Below are 13,963 nucleotides of genomic sequence, written 5' to 3'. Positions count from 1 at the left end.
AATAGTAAGAATAGTAGCACTGGCAGTACTAGAGTAGAACATTGAATTATATTTGTGCCGTTATTATTATTATTAGCAGTAGTAGTAGTGGTGATAGTAGCAGTGATTGATGCATACACATTTTCTTTAATAATACTGTTTATTATTGTTATATAGGCGTACTTTATTAGTAATTTATAGACGGTCCCTAAACCTCGTATAGAAATAAACAGCGAAAACGGATCCATCTGCACAGTAGATCTCTCCCTCTCTCTATCTTTCTCTCTCTCTCTCTAACACACACACACACTCACTAAATCACTCCTCCACACATCACAGCAATGTGGCTGCCGGCTCACACAGTGCTCTTTACACACGGCCCCTAGTCTCAGTGAGTCAGGTGAACATCCCGAAACCGAAAGTTTGAAAGAAACAGAAAATAAAGTGAGTGTGAGAGAGAGACGGGAGCAGACAGACAGAGAGAGGGATAGAGACAGAGAGAGGTACGGTGGAGATCAGCACACCCAGCAGCTCCCCACTCCCAGCACTAAGCGCCCCTGATCTGGACCCGTTGTTGTCTGTGCGGCCGGTCGCATCTCCACGATGTCTAAGTCCTGCGGGCTGAAGATACACAAGAGCAACCGGAGCAAGGTAGGCCCGGGCCCCATCTCACTCCCCCTGTAACACACCCCTGCACTGCCTGATCACTCTCGCACACTCACACTGACGCACACTTCACACGCTGGGGCTGCCCTACACATGTGCAGTTTGCGCACACCCTGGCACACTTTGCGCACACACACTTGGAATGCGCCGCACGGTGAGTCTGGGCTCTGGGTTCATCTTTGGGTTTATTGTGCAACAAGCACAGGAGGGATGGTGGAGGCCGAAAGAGGGCAGAGAGGGTGAGATGGACAGGAAGACAAAGGAAGGAAAAGCCCCGTGTCATGCTGCTGGGCCCCACAGTCTGTCTCTCTCCTTCTCTCAGACACTCCCTCCCTCCTTCACTCAGACTCACAAACTGAAAGTAAAGCAACCAACCGCCGGTATTCCCCTAAAGAGAGAGAGACTGTATCAATAACAATACAGCAGGGGGCACTCTCTCCTCCCTCCCTCTCTCTCTCTCTCTCTCTCTCTCTCTCTCTCTCTCTCTCTCTCTCTCTCTCTCTCTCATTCACTGCGGTTCCCTTTCTTCTGCAGGTGGAGACCTTCAGGGTGTCGCTGTTTCAACAGGTAGGGAAATACTGTGTTGTGTAAATATTGTATCAGTGTTATTGTGGTTTTCATATCGTGTCGCTGTGTTGTGGTGTCTTAATATCGATTCGCTGCGTTGTGTGTCTCTCCAGGCAGACCAGCTGTTCTCGGAGCGGATCCCCCTGAAGATCATCCAACTGGACAACCTGCTGAAGGTGACACAAAAAAAATATAATATTTGGGCGGCAGTGTTCAGTCAGACGCGAGTCTTGATTAACCCTCTCTCTCTCTCTCTCTCTCTCTCTCTCTCTCTCTCTCTCTCTCTCTCTCTCAGGATGATGTGATGAACGTGGGTGACCTGTCCTCTCTCCACGCCCCGCTGGACATCCCCATCCCCGACCCGCCCAAGCCAGAGGACGAGGTGAGCAGCAGCCAGGGGGCCAACCTATATTTCACAAGAAACTTAAGACACTGGAGTTTTTCATTCTTTTCATGATTAGTTCATTTGTGGAATGAATACATGAATTTAAGACGACAGGGGTTTAAAAATGAACCCGGCTTATAAACACTTAAAAGGAGCGCACCTGTCTAGAAGCTCGTCACAATTACAGGCCAAACACAAAACACAAAACAAACTGAACTGGCTGATTAGATTCTGCGGTGTGTTGAATACATATAAAAGCATCTTCAGATGTACAGAGTATTATTATTGTTGTCCTTATTAGTACCAATAATACTTAATCATAACAATAATAATGAACGTACATTGCTTAATTTTCCTTGATTGCAAAGGCGTGTGTCCGACTCAGATGTGTGCAGATGTGTTCTTTCTCCTTGGTGCCGTGTTAAATGCATCTCGGACTACTGCTTCTGTGTATTTCCACTTCTGTGTCAGTTCTGTAATCTGTGTTGAAAAGGCGATTCTGATGTTCAGGTTGACCAGCTGAAGTAAATACAAACATCTTCATCTGTGCCTTCACCCCCTCGCATTTACATCCTTGTGATCAACTTCTGCCTCTTCCAGTCACCGTCTACAATACTGAACAATGCGCCCAATTCATAGTTTACAATACTGACAAATTGCTTGATTACCTTTTATAGGTCTCCGAAGCAGTAAAATGTTCAAAACATCCCTCATTTGATAGACTTGAGCACTTACAGCACCACCATTTGTCCTTTGTCCTCCAGAGAGATGTTTTTTTTTGTTTTGTTTTTTACCAATGCAAAAAACTCACAACAAACCTCTCTGCTATTGGTTAAGAAACACTAAAGCAAGACAAAAGGTGTGCTTCACACACATTGACTTTAATAACTCGATTCATCGTCAGAATAATCGACAGAATACTCGACTACCAAAATAGTAATTAGTGGGAGCCCTAATGTTGTTTTGATTGTTAATTGGATGTTAACTGGGCGCTGTTTTTCAGGTGATGGAGACGGACAAGGAGGACGAGAATGAGAAAAAGAAGAAGAAACGTAAATTACACCTCCCTCTCACTGTCACGCTCTCTCTCTGTATCTCTTGCTTTCTCTCCCTCCCTCCTTCTCTGTGTGTATATATTAATGCCTCTCTCACCCCCCTGTGTGTCTGTATTAACCCCTCTCTCTCTCTCTCTCTCAGCCCCTCCATGTGGGTTTATTAAGGCCAATGAGAAGATCACCACCCTGCTGGACAGAGTAAAGCCTGAAGTCAGGGAGCTGAAGGAGACATGCATACTGGTGAGAGAGAGAGAGAGAGAGAGAGATAGAGAGGTGGGGGGTGTTATTATAGACACACTGGGAGGGAGAGAGACATATATAAAATATAAGTTGAAATAGAAAAATTATCAGCGTTTTGCTTTACAGGAGGTTGCGAATTTGTCGTGCCATAATTAAATACAATACACACGTTGTTAATCAATACCAGCTTATTTTTGTGTCTTATCCCTTCTGAATTGCTTTATGGCATCGTAGTATTTGAATGCCACAATTGAATGTAATAATACTTTACATTGCTTAAAGCAGCGTGATGGTAGTGACTGAATTAAATGCAGTACACATTGCACTGCAGCGCCAACATTAAATACAATGTAGGGGCGCAGACTGGATGTGATTAACATACGGGTTGGGATTATAGGCGTGGTTCACCTTGGAGTTTTTGAGGTTTTCCGAGCATCTGTACTTTGGATTTTAGACGAGCAACACTCAACGCTCGCTTGTTTTTGTTAGAGCTGCCGGCGTTGAACGCAAAGCTGAACCATTTTGAAATGCAATGTGAGGTGCCGATTGATTTACAACTGACTATTGAAAATGCATGAACTTTATATATACATATTGTGAAGCTCGGACTCCCCCGATAAGGTTACCTCTACTTTTGTCCGAAGGGAGGCAGAAAAACCAGGCTGTACTCCACGGGTTCAGGGATTAGTTTATTTACATGTTTTCTTCTTCACAGTACTATTTTCTTCTCAGGTCTCCTACTGTGACCTGACCGAACCCAACCTTTACTGCGTCCACTCTTCAGGGCGGGTCCCAACAATCCCAGCTCCTAATATCTTACACTTCACAATTTATAGATCTAATAACCAAACTAAATGTGGCGCGTGGGCCAACCAAAGTTTTATACTAAATAACTCCGACACAAAAAACCGGCTGGTCCACTGACTACACAGTTAAAACAAACCAAACCGTCAGCTCAAAAACAACATCAGCATTGCGGTCCTTGTGATCCTTCATCCATACAAGCGGAGAGTGATCAGTAACCAGGGAAAATTCCCGCCCCAGCAAGTAGTATTTCAGGGAGTTCAGCGCCCATTTTATAGCCAGGCATTCCCTTTCTACCACGGCATATCGCGTCTCCCTTGGTAGAAGTTTACGACTGAGGTACATTACTGGGTGCTCCGTTCCATCTACGATTTGAGACAGAACAGCCCCCAGTCCTATGTCAGATGCATCCGTTTGCACTATGAACCGTTTAGTGAAATCTGGTACCGTCAACACCGGTTCACTACACAAACTTTTAATGATCATACGGAAGGCTGCTTCCGTTTCCACTGTCCACTGCACCTTAACTGGGGCCATCTTCTTAGTCAGATCCGTCAACGGGGCTGCTATGGTCGAAAACTCAGGCACAAATCTTCTATAGTATCCTGCTAGCCCTAAAAATGCCCTGACTTGTTTTTTGGTTCGGGGAATCGGCCAGCTTTTAATGGCCTCCACCTTTGAGACCTGTGGTTTGACCACTCCACCGCCCACTACGTATCCTAAATATTTGGCCTCTTGCAAGCCCACAAAGCACTTGTCTGGGTTTGCGGTCAGACCTGCTTGTTTCAAACTACTCAGCACGGCTTCCACTTTGGATAGATGGTCATCCCATGTTTCTGTGAAGATAACAATATCGTCAATGTATGCAGATGCATAGTCCAGGTGTGGTTGTAGAATTTTATCCATTAGTCTTTGGAACGTTGCGGGTGCTCCATGGAGCCCAAACGGCATTACTTTATACTGGAATAACCCAAATGGGGTGGCGAAGGCAGTTTTTTCATGAGCTGCTGGCGTCAACGGAATTTGCCAGTATCCTTTGGTAAGGTCTAGTGTGATTAGGTACCAGGCCTTACCAAGCCTCTCGATCAGCTCATCTACCCTTGGCATGGGGTAGGCATCGAATTTTGATACTGCATTTAACTGCCGGAAGTCGTTACAAAATCGCCACGTACCATTGGGTTTTGCAACCATCAAATAAGGACTACACCATGGGCTATGCGACTCTTCTATAACGTCTAAGGCTTTCATTAATTCTATTTCCTTATAGACTTCAGCTTTCTGAGCGGCCGGAACCCGGTATGGTCTTATTTTTACCCTCACGCCAGGGGCCGTTATAATATCATGTGCTATGGCCTTAGTTCTACCAGGTGTCGATGAAGATACATCGCGACGTCGACGTATCAATTCATGAACTTCTTGGACCCGTTTAGGTGTCAACTCTGGACCAATGTTTACGGGACCGGTCTCCTCTCGATTGTCGCTGCCCCCTTTTATTTGTATCTGGGTGGGACAGCAGTTACCTTGTCCTGACCCCCCTAATAGCCCTTCTCTTTCTATCCATGGTTTTAATAGATTGACATGGTAAAGCTGTTCCTTCTTACGCTTATCAGGTTGTCGGACCTTGTAATTTACTGGCCCCACAGCCTCAATAACTTCGTACGGCCCTTGCCAATGGGCGAAGAGTTTACTTTCTGGCGTGGGGACCAACACCAACACCCTATCTCCTGGCTGAAACTGACGGATTTTAGCAGTTTTATTGTACTGCTGTGCTTGTCGCCCTTGGGCTTGTTGCAAGTGTTTGGTGACTATGGGGGTGATTCTATCAATGCGGTCCTGCATCTGGAGGATGTGGTCTATTAAGTTCTTACCTTCGTTACTTTGCTTCTCCCACGCTTCCCTGGCAATGTCCAAGATACCCCTTGGTTGACGCCCATATAACAACTCAAACGGTGAAAATCCTGTGGAAGATTGGGGAACTTCCCGAACAGCAAACATGAGGTAGGGCAAGAGCAAATCCCAGTCCTTTCCGTCTTTGGATATCACCTTTTTAAGCATTGACTTTAGAGTTTTATTAAAACGTTCAACCAACCCATCCGTCTGCGGATGGTAGACTGAGGTTTTGATGGGTTTGATTTGCAACATTTTGCACAAGTCTTGCATTAGTCTACTCACGAAGGGGGTCCCTTGATCCGTCAGGATCTCTTTGGGGATCCCCACTGTAGCGAATACCTGAATGAGTTCTTTTGCAATAGTCTTCGAGGCCATGGTCCTCAATGGAATGGCCTCGGGGTACCTAGTGGCATAATCGAGGATTACCAGGATGTACTCATGGCCCCTGGCCGATTTATTCAGTGGACCCACTAAATCCATGGCCACCCTTTCAAAAGGTACCTCTATTATGGGCATGGGTTGCAGTGGGGCTCTAAGATGAGGTCTGGGGCTGGCTCTCTGGCATTCCGGACAGGATTTACAGAAATTTTCTACCTCCTTGTTAATCCCCACCCAGTAAAACCGTTGAGTTATGCGTTGCAGTGTTTTCTCGCTTCCCAAATGTGCCCCAAACAGATGATTGTGAGCTAACCTAAGCACCCTTAAACGATATGCCCGAGGTACTAGCAGTTGTTCAACGTGACTACCGTTGATTATAGTGACCCGATATAATAAGTCATTTTTAACTATAAAATGTTCATGTGGATTCACAATTGCATTCTCCACCGGTACATCGTTTATGGTTACAACCTTCCCCCGAACATGTACTAAAGTTGGATCCTGTGATTGCTCCCGTCCAAAATTCCTGGTTGAGGGTTGGAAAGTATCATACCAGGTTTCTGTCCTGTTTTTCCCAAGGTCAATTACTTCCTCCCCCGTTTCGTCTAAAATCTCTCTGGGGGAGCACTGGGTGCTTACCCCTTTCGCCGTTCTTTTCCCCATTGCCAGCAACAACACTCTATTACTCAGAGATCCCTTTCGTTTCTCACAACGTCGCTGTCAACGTGTTTTATACACTTTTTTTGAGCCGTGGCCCCTCGAATATTGCCTCCATAAATGGAAACACGGTGAACAAGCTCTCCGCAGTAGCTCTTTCTACAATGTTAGTGGAAGCTGGGTCATCTAATTGCCCCATCGACTGCACAACTTCCTTAAACCCTGGAAAATCTCTCCCCAGTATCACCTTATGGGGCATCTTGTTCACCACCCCCACCCATAACTGTGTCACGTGCCCCTTAAATTCCATGGTGGCTAGGGTGGTTGGGTAACGCTTTATGTCCCCATGTATACAAGTGATCCCTACTGTGAGATGTTTATCTATTTGGTTGGCAGTGACTAGATCCGAAGTTACCAGCGTCATTGAGCTGCCAGTATCTATGAGAGCTGTCACCTTATTTCCATTTACCCCCACTTCTGCTAAACACGGAGGTTCTCTTGGAATGGCAATACTTCCACAAAACTGTTGCCCTGTATTACATTGCATCAACTCCTCAGTTTGGGGGCAATTTCTGGCAATGTGGCCCATATTATTACATTTGTAACATCTGTAATAAGTGTAATCCACCCCTTCCCTCATATGTGTTAACCCTGCCCCTGGTCCCTGCCATTGTCCCTTCACAGCCTCCTGCCGCCCGTCATTTCTCTTGGTAAGTGGCTTACCCATCTGCATGTGGGGAGGTTGTCTTCCTCCCGTTGGATCTGGGGTTCTGGGCGTATGACCTGGTGGAGTGGTTGAGCGAACCAATTCCTCAGCCGCTAGTTGCCGCTCCACTAATGAGATAAACTCATCGAGGGTGGCTGGGTTCCCCTGGCCTAACCACTTCCTCAGGCTGGCCGGTAGGGCGCGGAGATAGCGATCCATCACCAGGACCTCCACCACCTTGTGACTGCTGTGGACATCTGGAGATAGCCACCTACTGGCTAAATGTATCAAGTCGAACAGCTGAGAACGAGGTGGACGAGCGGTATCATAGGTCCAGGCGTGAAACTTTTGGGCTCTTAACGCAGATGTGACTCCCGCCCGGGCCAGGATCTCCGCCTTTAGGGTGTCGTATTCATCAGCATCCGAAGGTGTCAGGTCGGAGTAGGCCTTCTGGGCGTCTCCAACAAGGAAGGGGGCGAGTATGCCAGCCCACTTGTCCCTTGGCCAGGCTTCTTGAGTTGCAGTCCTCTCAAAGGCTAGAAGATAGGCCTCCACATCATCCCCCGCAGTCATTTTATTCAGTACATGCGTTGACCGGATGGACCGGAACATGGCTTCTCGTTCAGCCTTTGCTGCCTGTAGCTCCTCTGTGTGAATCCGATTGGTCTCCTGTTGCACGGCTGTGGCGTTCGTCAGCGCATGTACCAGGGCCTCAAGGTTCGCCATGTCTTCTTCTGAGCGTTCTAGGCTGGAGGGTACTGTATGGTATATCTACAGTTTTCAGATCCCACTTCTCTGACACCATATGTGAAGCCCGGACTCCCCCGATAAGGTTACCTCTACTTTTGTCCGAAGGGAGGCAGAAAAACCAGGCTGTACTCCACGGGTTCAGGGATTAGTTTATTTACATGTTTTCTTCTTCACAGTACTATTTTCTTCTCAGGTCTCCTACTGTGACCTGACCGAACCCAACCGAACCCAACCTTTACTGCGTCCACTCTTCAGGGCGGGTCCCAACAATCCCAGCTCCTAATATCTTACACTTCACAATTTATAGATCTAATAACCAAACTAAAGTTGGCGCGTGGGCCAACCAAAGTTTTATACTAAATAACTCCAACACAAAAAAACGGCTGGTCCACTGACTACACAGTTAAAACAAATCAAACCGTCAGGTCAAAAACAACTCCCCTGCTACCGGCCCAACACTCTCCCTTTGTCCTCTGCCCCACCCCTATTTATATATGTCAGGTTGCTGGGGTTGATTGACCTTAATTGCTCAATCACCCCAACCACCTGCAGTCCATAAGCAGACAGGGAATGACAATTAACCCCCTCCCTGTCACACTCCTCCTTCCCCAGTGTTCCACATCCCAGGTATTTTTTTTTTTTTTAACCTCCGCTTCTGTCACAATATATATAGCAGCTCTCGTTCCATGTTTAAATAAAATAGCTTGTATTAATTACATATTTTAAAATATATATGCCTATTTTTAATGATTGAGGTTTCAACCGATGTTGCTCTCCTCATTAGACTAATTTACTCGGATCTGGGTGTGTTTTCGTGCTGTGGCCAGATGGTCAGGTTGTGTGTTTTTCACTGGACCCAGCGGTCACAAATAAACCGAACTGCTGAACCCAGTATGAGACTCGGTTCTTGGTTCATGGTCGTAACCAGAGGTATTGTGGGATACTTTAAAGATGGTGGCTTTGCAAATGTCTTGGGTGAAATTTGAGTCTTGACATGCACCAGCAACGTTAAATTAACTAAACTTATGGAAAAGAAACATGACCCATGACACTGTTGGGAACATTTAAAATCAGACTGGATAGGATCCTTGGATCACTCAGTTATTGATGGACACCAAACAAGCACAATGGGTCAAATGGCCTCCTCTCGATTGTATACTTTCTCATGTTCTTATGTTCTTATGTGTATATCTATACCAAAATTTGTGGTGTCTGTCTGTGTGTTTTCACATTACTGCCATGAAATATAATTAAATAATTTGAAACAAACTAGCCTGGCTGGGGCCGGACTGTCCTTGTTCTGCTGCTCCAACGCGATTGCTGCTTTTGCATTCAGATTCAGACTTGAGATCTCTAGTGTGACTGCACTTTAATAGATGGAGACCGACTGACTGGAGGTTGTGTTGGGCTGCGATAAACCAATCAGTTCAACTCCGGGGTGAACCATGCCTATAATCTCACTCCTGCAATTCAGCAGGGATAAGACACAAAAATAAGCTTGTATTGATTAACAACATGCGTATTGTATTTAATTATGGCACGACAAATTCGCAACATCCTGTAAAGCAAAACGCCAATATTTTTTCTATTTCAGCATATGCGTTGTTTTGTATTATGGCACTAGAAAGCTTCCATAGAGAAATTACTATAATGTAGTAATATCACTACATCTTTATGTCAAACTGCAACTACACCAAATGAATGAACGCAAATGTGTTGATGTTGTACGAGACAAGAGTGCAGTCTTTGTGTGTGTAGAGTATACAGTACTTTCTTATTTTTACCTGGCTATAAATCATATTTAACCATATTTAACGCTGTGTATTACCATCATTTTACCACATTGTTAGCACATTTTAATATTGACATAATTTTACCCCACTTTTACCATATTGCTACCATGCGTTTACCACATTTTTACAACAATTTGACCATGTTTTTACCCTGCTGTAACCTACTTATGCCATATATTACCATGTTTTTACCATGGTACACCACAGTTTACCATATATTGCCATGTTTTTACTGTGGTACACCACACTTTAACATATATTACTATGTAGTGAACTACAGCATTGATGTTATTGTGTGTATTTTAACTGGAATCCCTCTCCTTTCAATCCTATAAAAGCTTTATTATAAATGTCACTATAAATGTCTCTCTCTCTCTCTTTCTCTCTCTCCCTCTCTCCCCTCCAGGTGTCCTGCTGGATCCAGCACCTCATTCCCAAAATCGAGGACGGTAATGATTTCGGAGTGGCCATCCAGGTAATTAATCAATTTACGTACAATTAACAAATTAAGGTTAATTAGTAACATCCTGCAGTGATACCACCACTACTGCTACTGTGTAGTGCAGTGTGTCACTGTGTGTGTGTTTCTCGTGTTTCAGGAAAAGATCCTGGAGAGAATCACTGCCATCAAGACCAAAGTGGAGGGATTCCAGACCAGCCTGGCCAAGTAACTGACCCTCTGACACACTTGACTCCATGACCGTCTGACACCGAGACTCAGTGACGCTCATCATCATTACAATTGTTGTTGTTGATGTCGTTGTTGCTCTTGCAGGTATTACTCAGAGAGAGGGGACGCTGTGGCCAAAGCTTCTAAAGAGACTCATGTGGTAAGACTGGTTATGTGTGTGTGAGTGTCCACTCTGTCCTTTGTTTGTGTGTCTGCCAACATCGTTCTGTTAATAGCCCATCTCCCCCACCATTGACCTCTTCCCCTCTGCCTGACAGATGGACTACCGCTCTCTGGTGCACGAGCGAGATGAGGCCCTGTACTCTGAGCTCAGAGTCACCCTGCTGGACATCCGCGGCTTCTACGTGAGTCAGAGGGGTGGGGGGTGGTCAGTCAGTGTGTCTCTCAGCCAGCCAGTCAGTCAGTGCGTTAGTGAGTGCGTTAGTCAGTGTGTTAGTCAGTGTGTCTATCAGTGTGTCTGTCAGTGTGTCTGTCAGTCAGTCAGTGTGTCTGTGTGTTCGTGTGTCTGTCAGTCAGTCAGTGTGTCTGTCAGTCAGTCTGTCAGTGTGTCAGTCAGTCTGTCAGTGTGTTCGTGTGTCTGTCAGTCAGTCAGTGTGTCTGTCAGTCAGATTTTGCTGGGCTTTAATCACACCGTTCTTTCTCTGTGTGTGTGTCTAGGCTGAACTCTACGACATCATCAGCAAGAACCAGGACAAGGTAACCAACCCCAAAGGAGAGGAGAAGCCATCGATGTACTGAGACAGAAGAGGGTGCTGGGGAGAAGGGGAGATACAATAATCCGTCATTAGTCACTTACTCGTAGTGTGTCAGTCTGTCGGGGTGCCTGTGTGTCTCTGGGGCCCTGTCTGTGTTCCCTGCTGTGAAACACGCCAATAAAAGCACATTTTATTCCGCCATCGCTGCCTCGTGGTCATTAACGATAATGATACTGTTCGGAGTTGCAGTAATATTATTGTACATTGTTGCTGTAGTAATATTACAAGCGTGGTGTGGTGTGCGTCAGATTCAGCCCCCCTGCTTAAGAGTCCATTGCAACCACAATCTACGTTGTCAAACTGCAACTACACCAAATGAATGAAGGCAAATGTGTTGATGTTGTACGAGACAAGAGTGCAGTCTTTGTGTGTGTAGAGTATACAGTACGTTCTTATTTTTACCTGGCTATAAATCATATTTAACCATATTTAACGCTGTATATTACCATCATTTTACCACATTGTTAGCACATTTTAAGATTGACATAATTTTACCCCACTTTTACCATATTGCTACCATGCGTTTACCACATTTTTACAACAATTTGACCATGATTTTACCCTGCTATAATCTACTTATGCCATATATTACCATGTTTTGACCATGGTACACTACAGTTTACCATATATTACCATGTTTTTACCATGGTATGCCACACTATACCATATATTGCCATGTTTTTACCATGGTATGCCACACTATACCATACACTCACCTAAAGGATTATTAGGAACACCTGTTCAATTTCTCATTAATGCAATTATCTAACCATCCAATCACATGGCAGTTGCTTCAATGCATTTAGGGGTGTGGTCCTGGTCAAGACAATCTCCTGAACTCCAAACTGAATGTCTGAATGGGAAAGAAAGGTGATTTAAGCAATTTTGAGCGTGGCATGGTTGTTGGTGCCAGACGGGCCGGTCTGAGTATTTCACAATCTGCTCAGTTACTGGGATTTTCACGCACAACCATTTCTAGGGTTTACAAAGAATGGTGTGAAAAGGGAAAAACATCCAGTATGCGGCAGTCCTGTGGGCGAAAATGCCTTGTTGATGCTAGAGGTCAGAGGAGAATGGGCCGACTGATTCAAGCTGATAGAAGAGCAACTTTGACTGAAATAACCACTCGTTACAACCGAGGTATGCAGCAAAGCATTTGTGAAGCCACAACACGTACAACCTTGAGGCGGATGGGCTACAACAGCAGAAGACCCCACCGGGTACCACTCATCTCCACTACAAATAGGAAAAAGAGGCTACAATTTGCACAAGCTCACCAAAATTGGACAGTTGAAGACTGGAAAAATGTTGCCTGGTCTGATGAGTCTCGATTTCTGTTGAGACATTCAGATGGTAGAGTCAGAATTTGGCGTAAACAGAATGAGAACATGGATCCATCATGCCTTGTTACCACTGTGCAGGCTGGTAGTGGTGGTGTAATGGTGTGGGGGATGTTTTCTTGGCACACTTTAGGCCCCTTAGTGCCAATTGGGCATCGTTTAAATGCCACGGCCTACCTGAGCATTGTTTCTGACCATGTCCATCCCTTTATGACCACCATGTACCATCCTCTGATGGCTACTTCCAGCAGGATAATGCACCATGTCACAAAGGTCGAATCATTTCAAATTGGTTTCTTGAACATGACAATGAGTTCACTGTACTAAACTGGCCCCCACAGTCACCAGATCTCAACCCAATAGAGCATCTTTGGGATGTGGTGGAACGGGAGCTCCGTGCCCTGGATGTGCATCCCACAAATCTCCATCAACTGCAAGATGCTATCCTATCAATATGGGCCAACATTTCTAAAGAATGCTTTCAGCACCTTGTTGAATCAATGCCACGTAGAATTAAGGCAGTTCTGAAGGCGAAAGGGGGTCAATCACAGTATTAGTATGGTGTTCCTAATAATCCTTTAGGTGAGTGTATATTGCCATGTTTTTACCGTGGTACACCACACTTTAACATATATTACTATGTTTGTACCATGGTACACCATACTACACTGCTGTAGTATGTATAATAATAATACTTATTACTAATGGACATACTATCATGGAAATACCTGCTCTTAAACTACAGCTACTAAGCTACTTACTTTTATACCTATATTGTACATAACTATTACTACTTCGATTGCACATGATCATGCAGACAAAGTATCTTCAGAAACTTTAAAGAATTATTATAATTTCTCCTCATTAATACAGGCTATAATTATTTCTTATAAACATCCTCTTTGCTCGCTGATTGGTTGGTCGGACGAGCACCTGAAGCAATGGCGGCCCTCTCATTGGCTGCTACAGAGTGACGCAATCTTCTATAATGGTGTCCAGGCCGTCACTGGGGGCAGACAGAGCTACGTGATTGGCTGGTTTTGGGCGAAGACGCGAATGCCAGACTACTATTGGCTGCAGATGGTCGCCAAGGCGGGGATCTGGAAGCTGATTGGACAGACTGGAGCACACTATCAATTCCAGAACCCGAATGTGGAACAGTGTCAATAGCGGGAGAATCCAGGGCTGGGCTCAGTTTTATATATTTATTGATTTATAAAAACACACATTATTAATGATTATTCAGTATTAATTTCATTTAGGCCGTATTGTATTCGCGGATGAAACGAAAAAAATAGATCTGATTT

General features: G+C 45.0%; 1 protein-coding gene across 1 annotated transcript; it reads left to right on the top strand.

The window, feature by feature from the left end:
* Window positions 1-245: 245 nt before the first annotated feature.
* psme2 (proteasome activator subunit 2) lies at window positions 246-11,457 on the top strand. The gene is made up of 11 exons (XM_066722863.1): window positions 246-630; window positions 1,180-1,212; window positions 1,326-1,388; window positions 1,508-1,594; window positions 2,601-2,649; window positions 2,795-2,892; window positions 10,277-10,345; window positions 10,470-10,537; window positions 10,646-10,700; window positions 10,819-10,905; window positions 11,219-11,457. The coding sequence occupies exons 1-11, from the start codon at window positions 583-585 to the stop codon at window positions 11,297-11,299; spliced, it is 738 nt and encodes a 245-aa protein (XP_066578960.1). The 5' UTR covers window positions 246-582; the 3' UTR covers window positions 11,300-11,457.
* The last annotated feature ends 2,506 nt before the right edge of the window (window positions 11,458-13,963 follow it).

This window comes from Amia ocellicauda, chromosome 14 (assembly GCF_036373705.1).
Source record: "Amia ocellicauda isolate fAmiCal2 chromosome 14, fAmiCal2.hap1, whole genome shotgun sequence".
Taxonomy (NCBI): Eukaryota; Metazoa; Chordata; class Actinopteri; order Amiiformes; family Amiidae; genus Amia; species Amia ocellicauda.
This window is presented reverse-complemented; position numbering and strand designations above follow the sequence as displayed.

Bases quoted from the DNA above. Each gene is read 5' to 3' on its own strand.
- psme2 (XM_066722863.1), top strand. From the start codon at position 583: ATGTCTAAGTCCTGCGGGCTGAAGATACACAAGAGCAACCGGAGCAAG. The intron at 10,346-10,469 runs GTAATTAATCAA...CTCGTGTTTCAG, and splicing joins ATTTCGGAGTGGCCATCCAG to GAAAAGATCCTGGAGAGAAT. The intron at 10,906-11,218 runs GTGAGTCAGAGG...GTGTGTGTCTAG, and splicing joins TGGACATCCGCGGCTTCTAC to GCTGAACTCTACGACATCAT.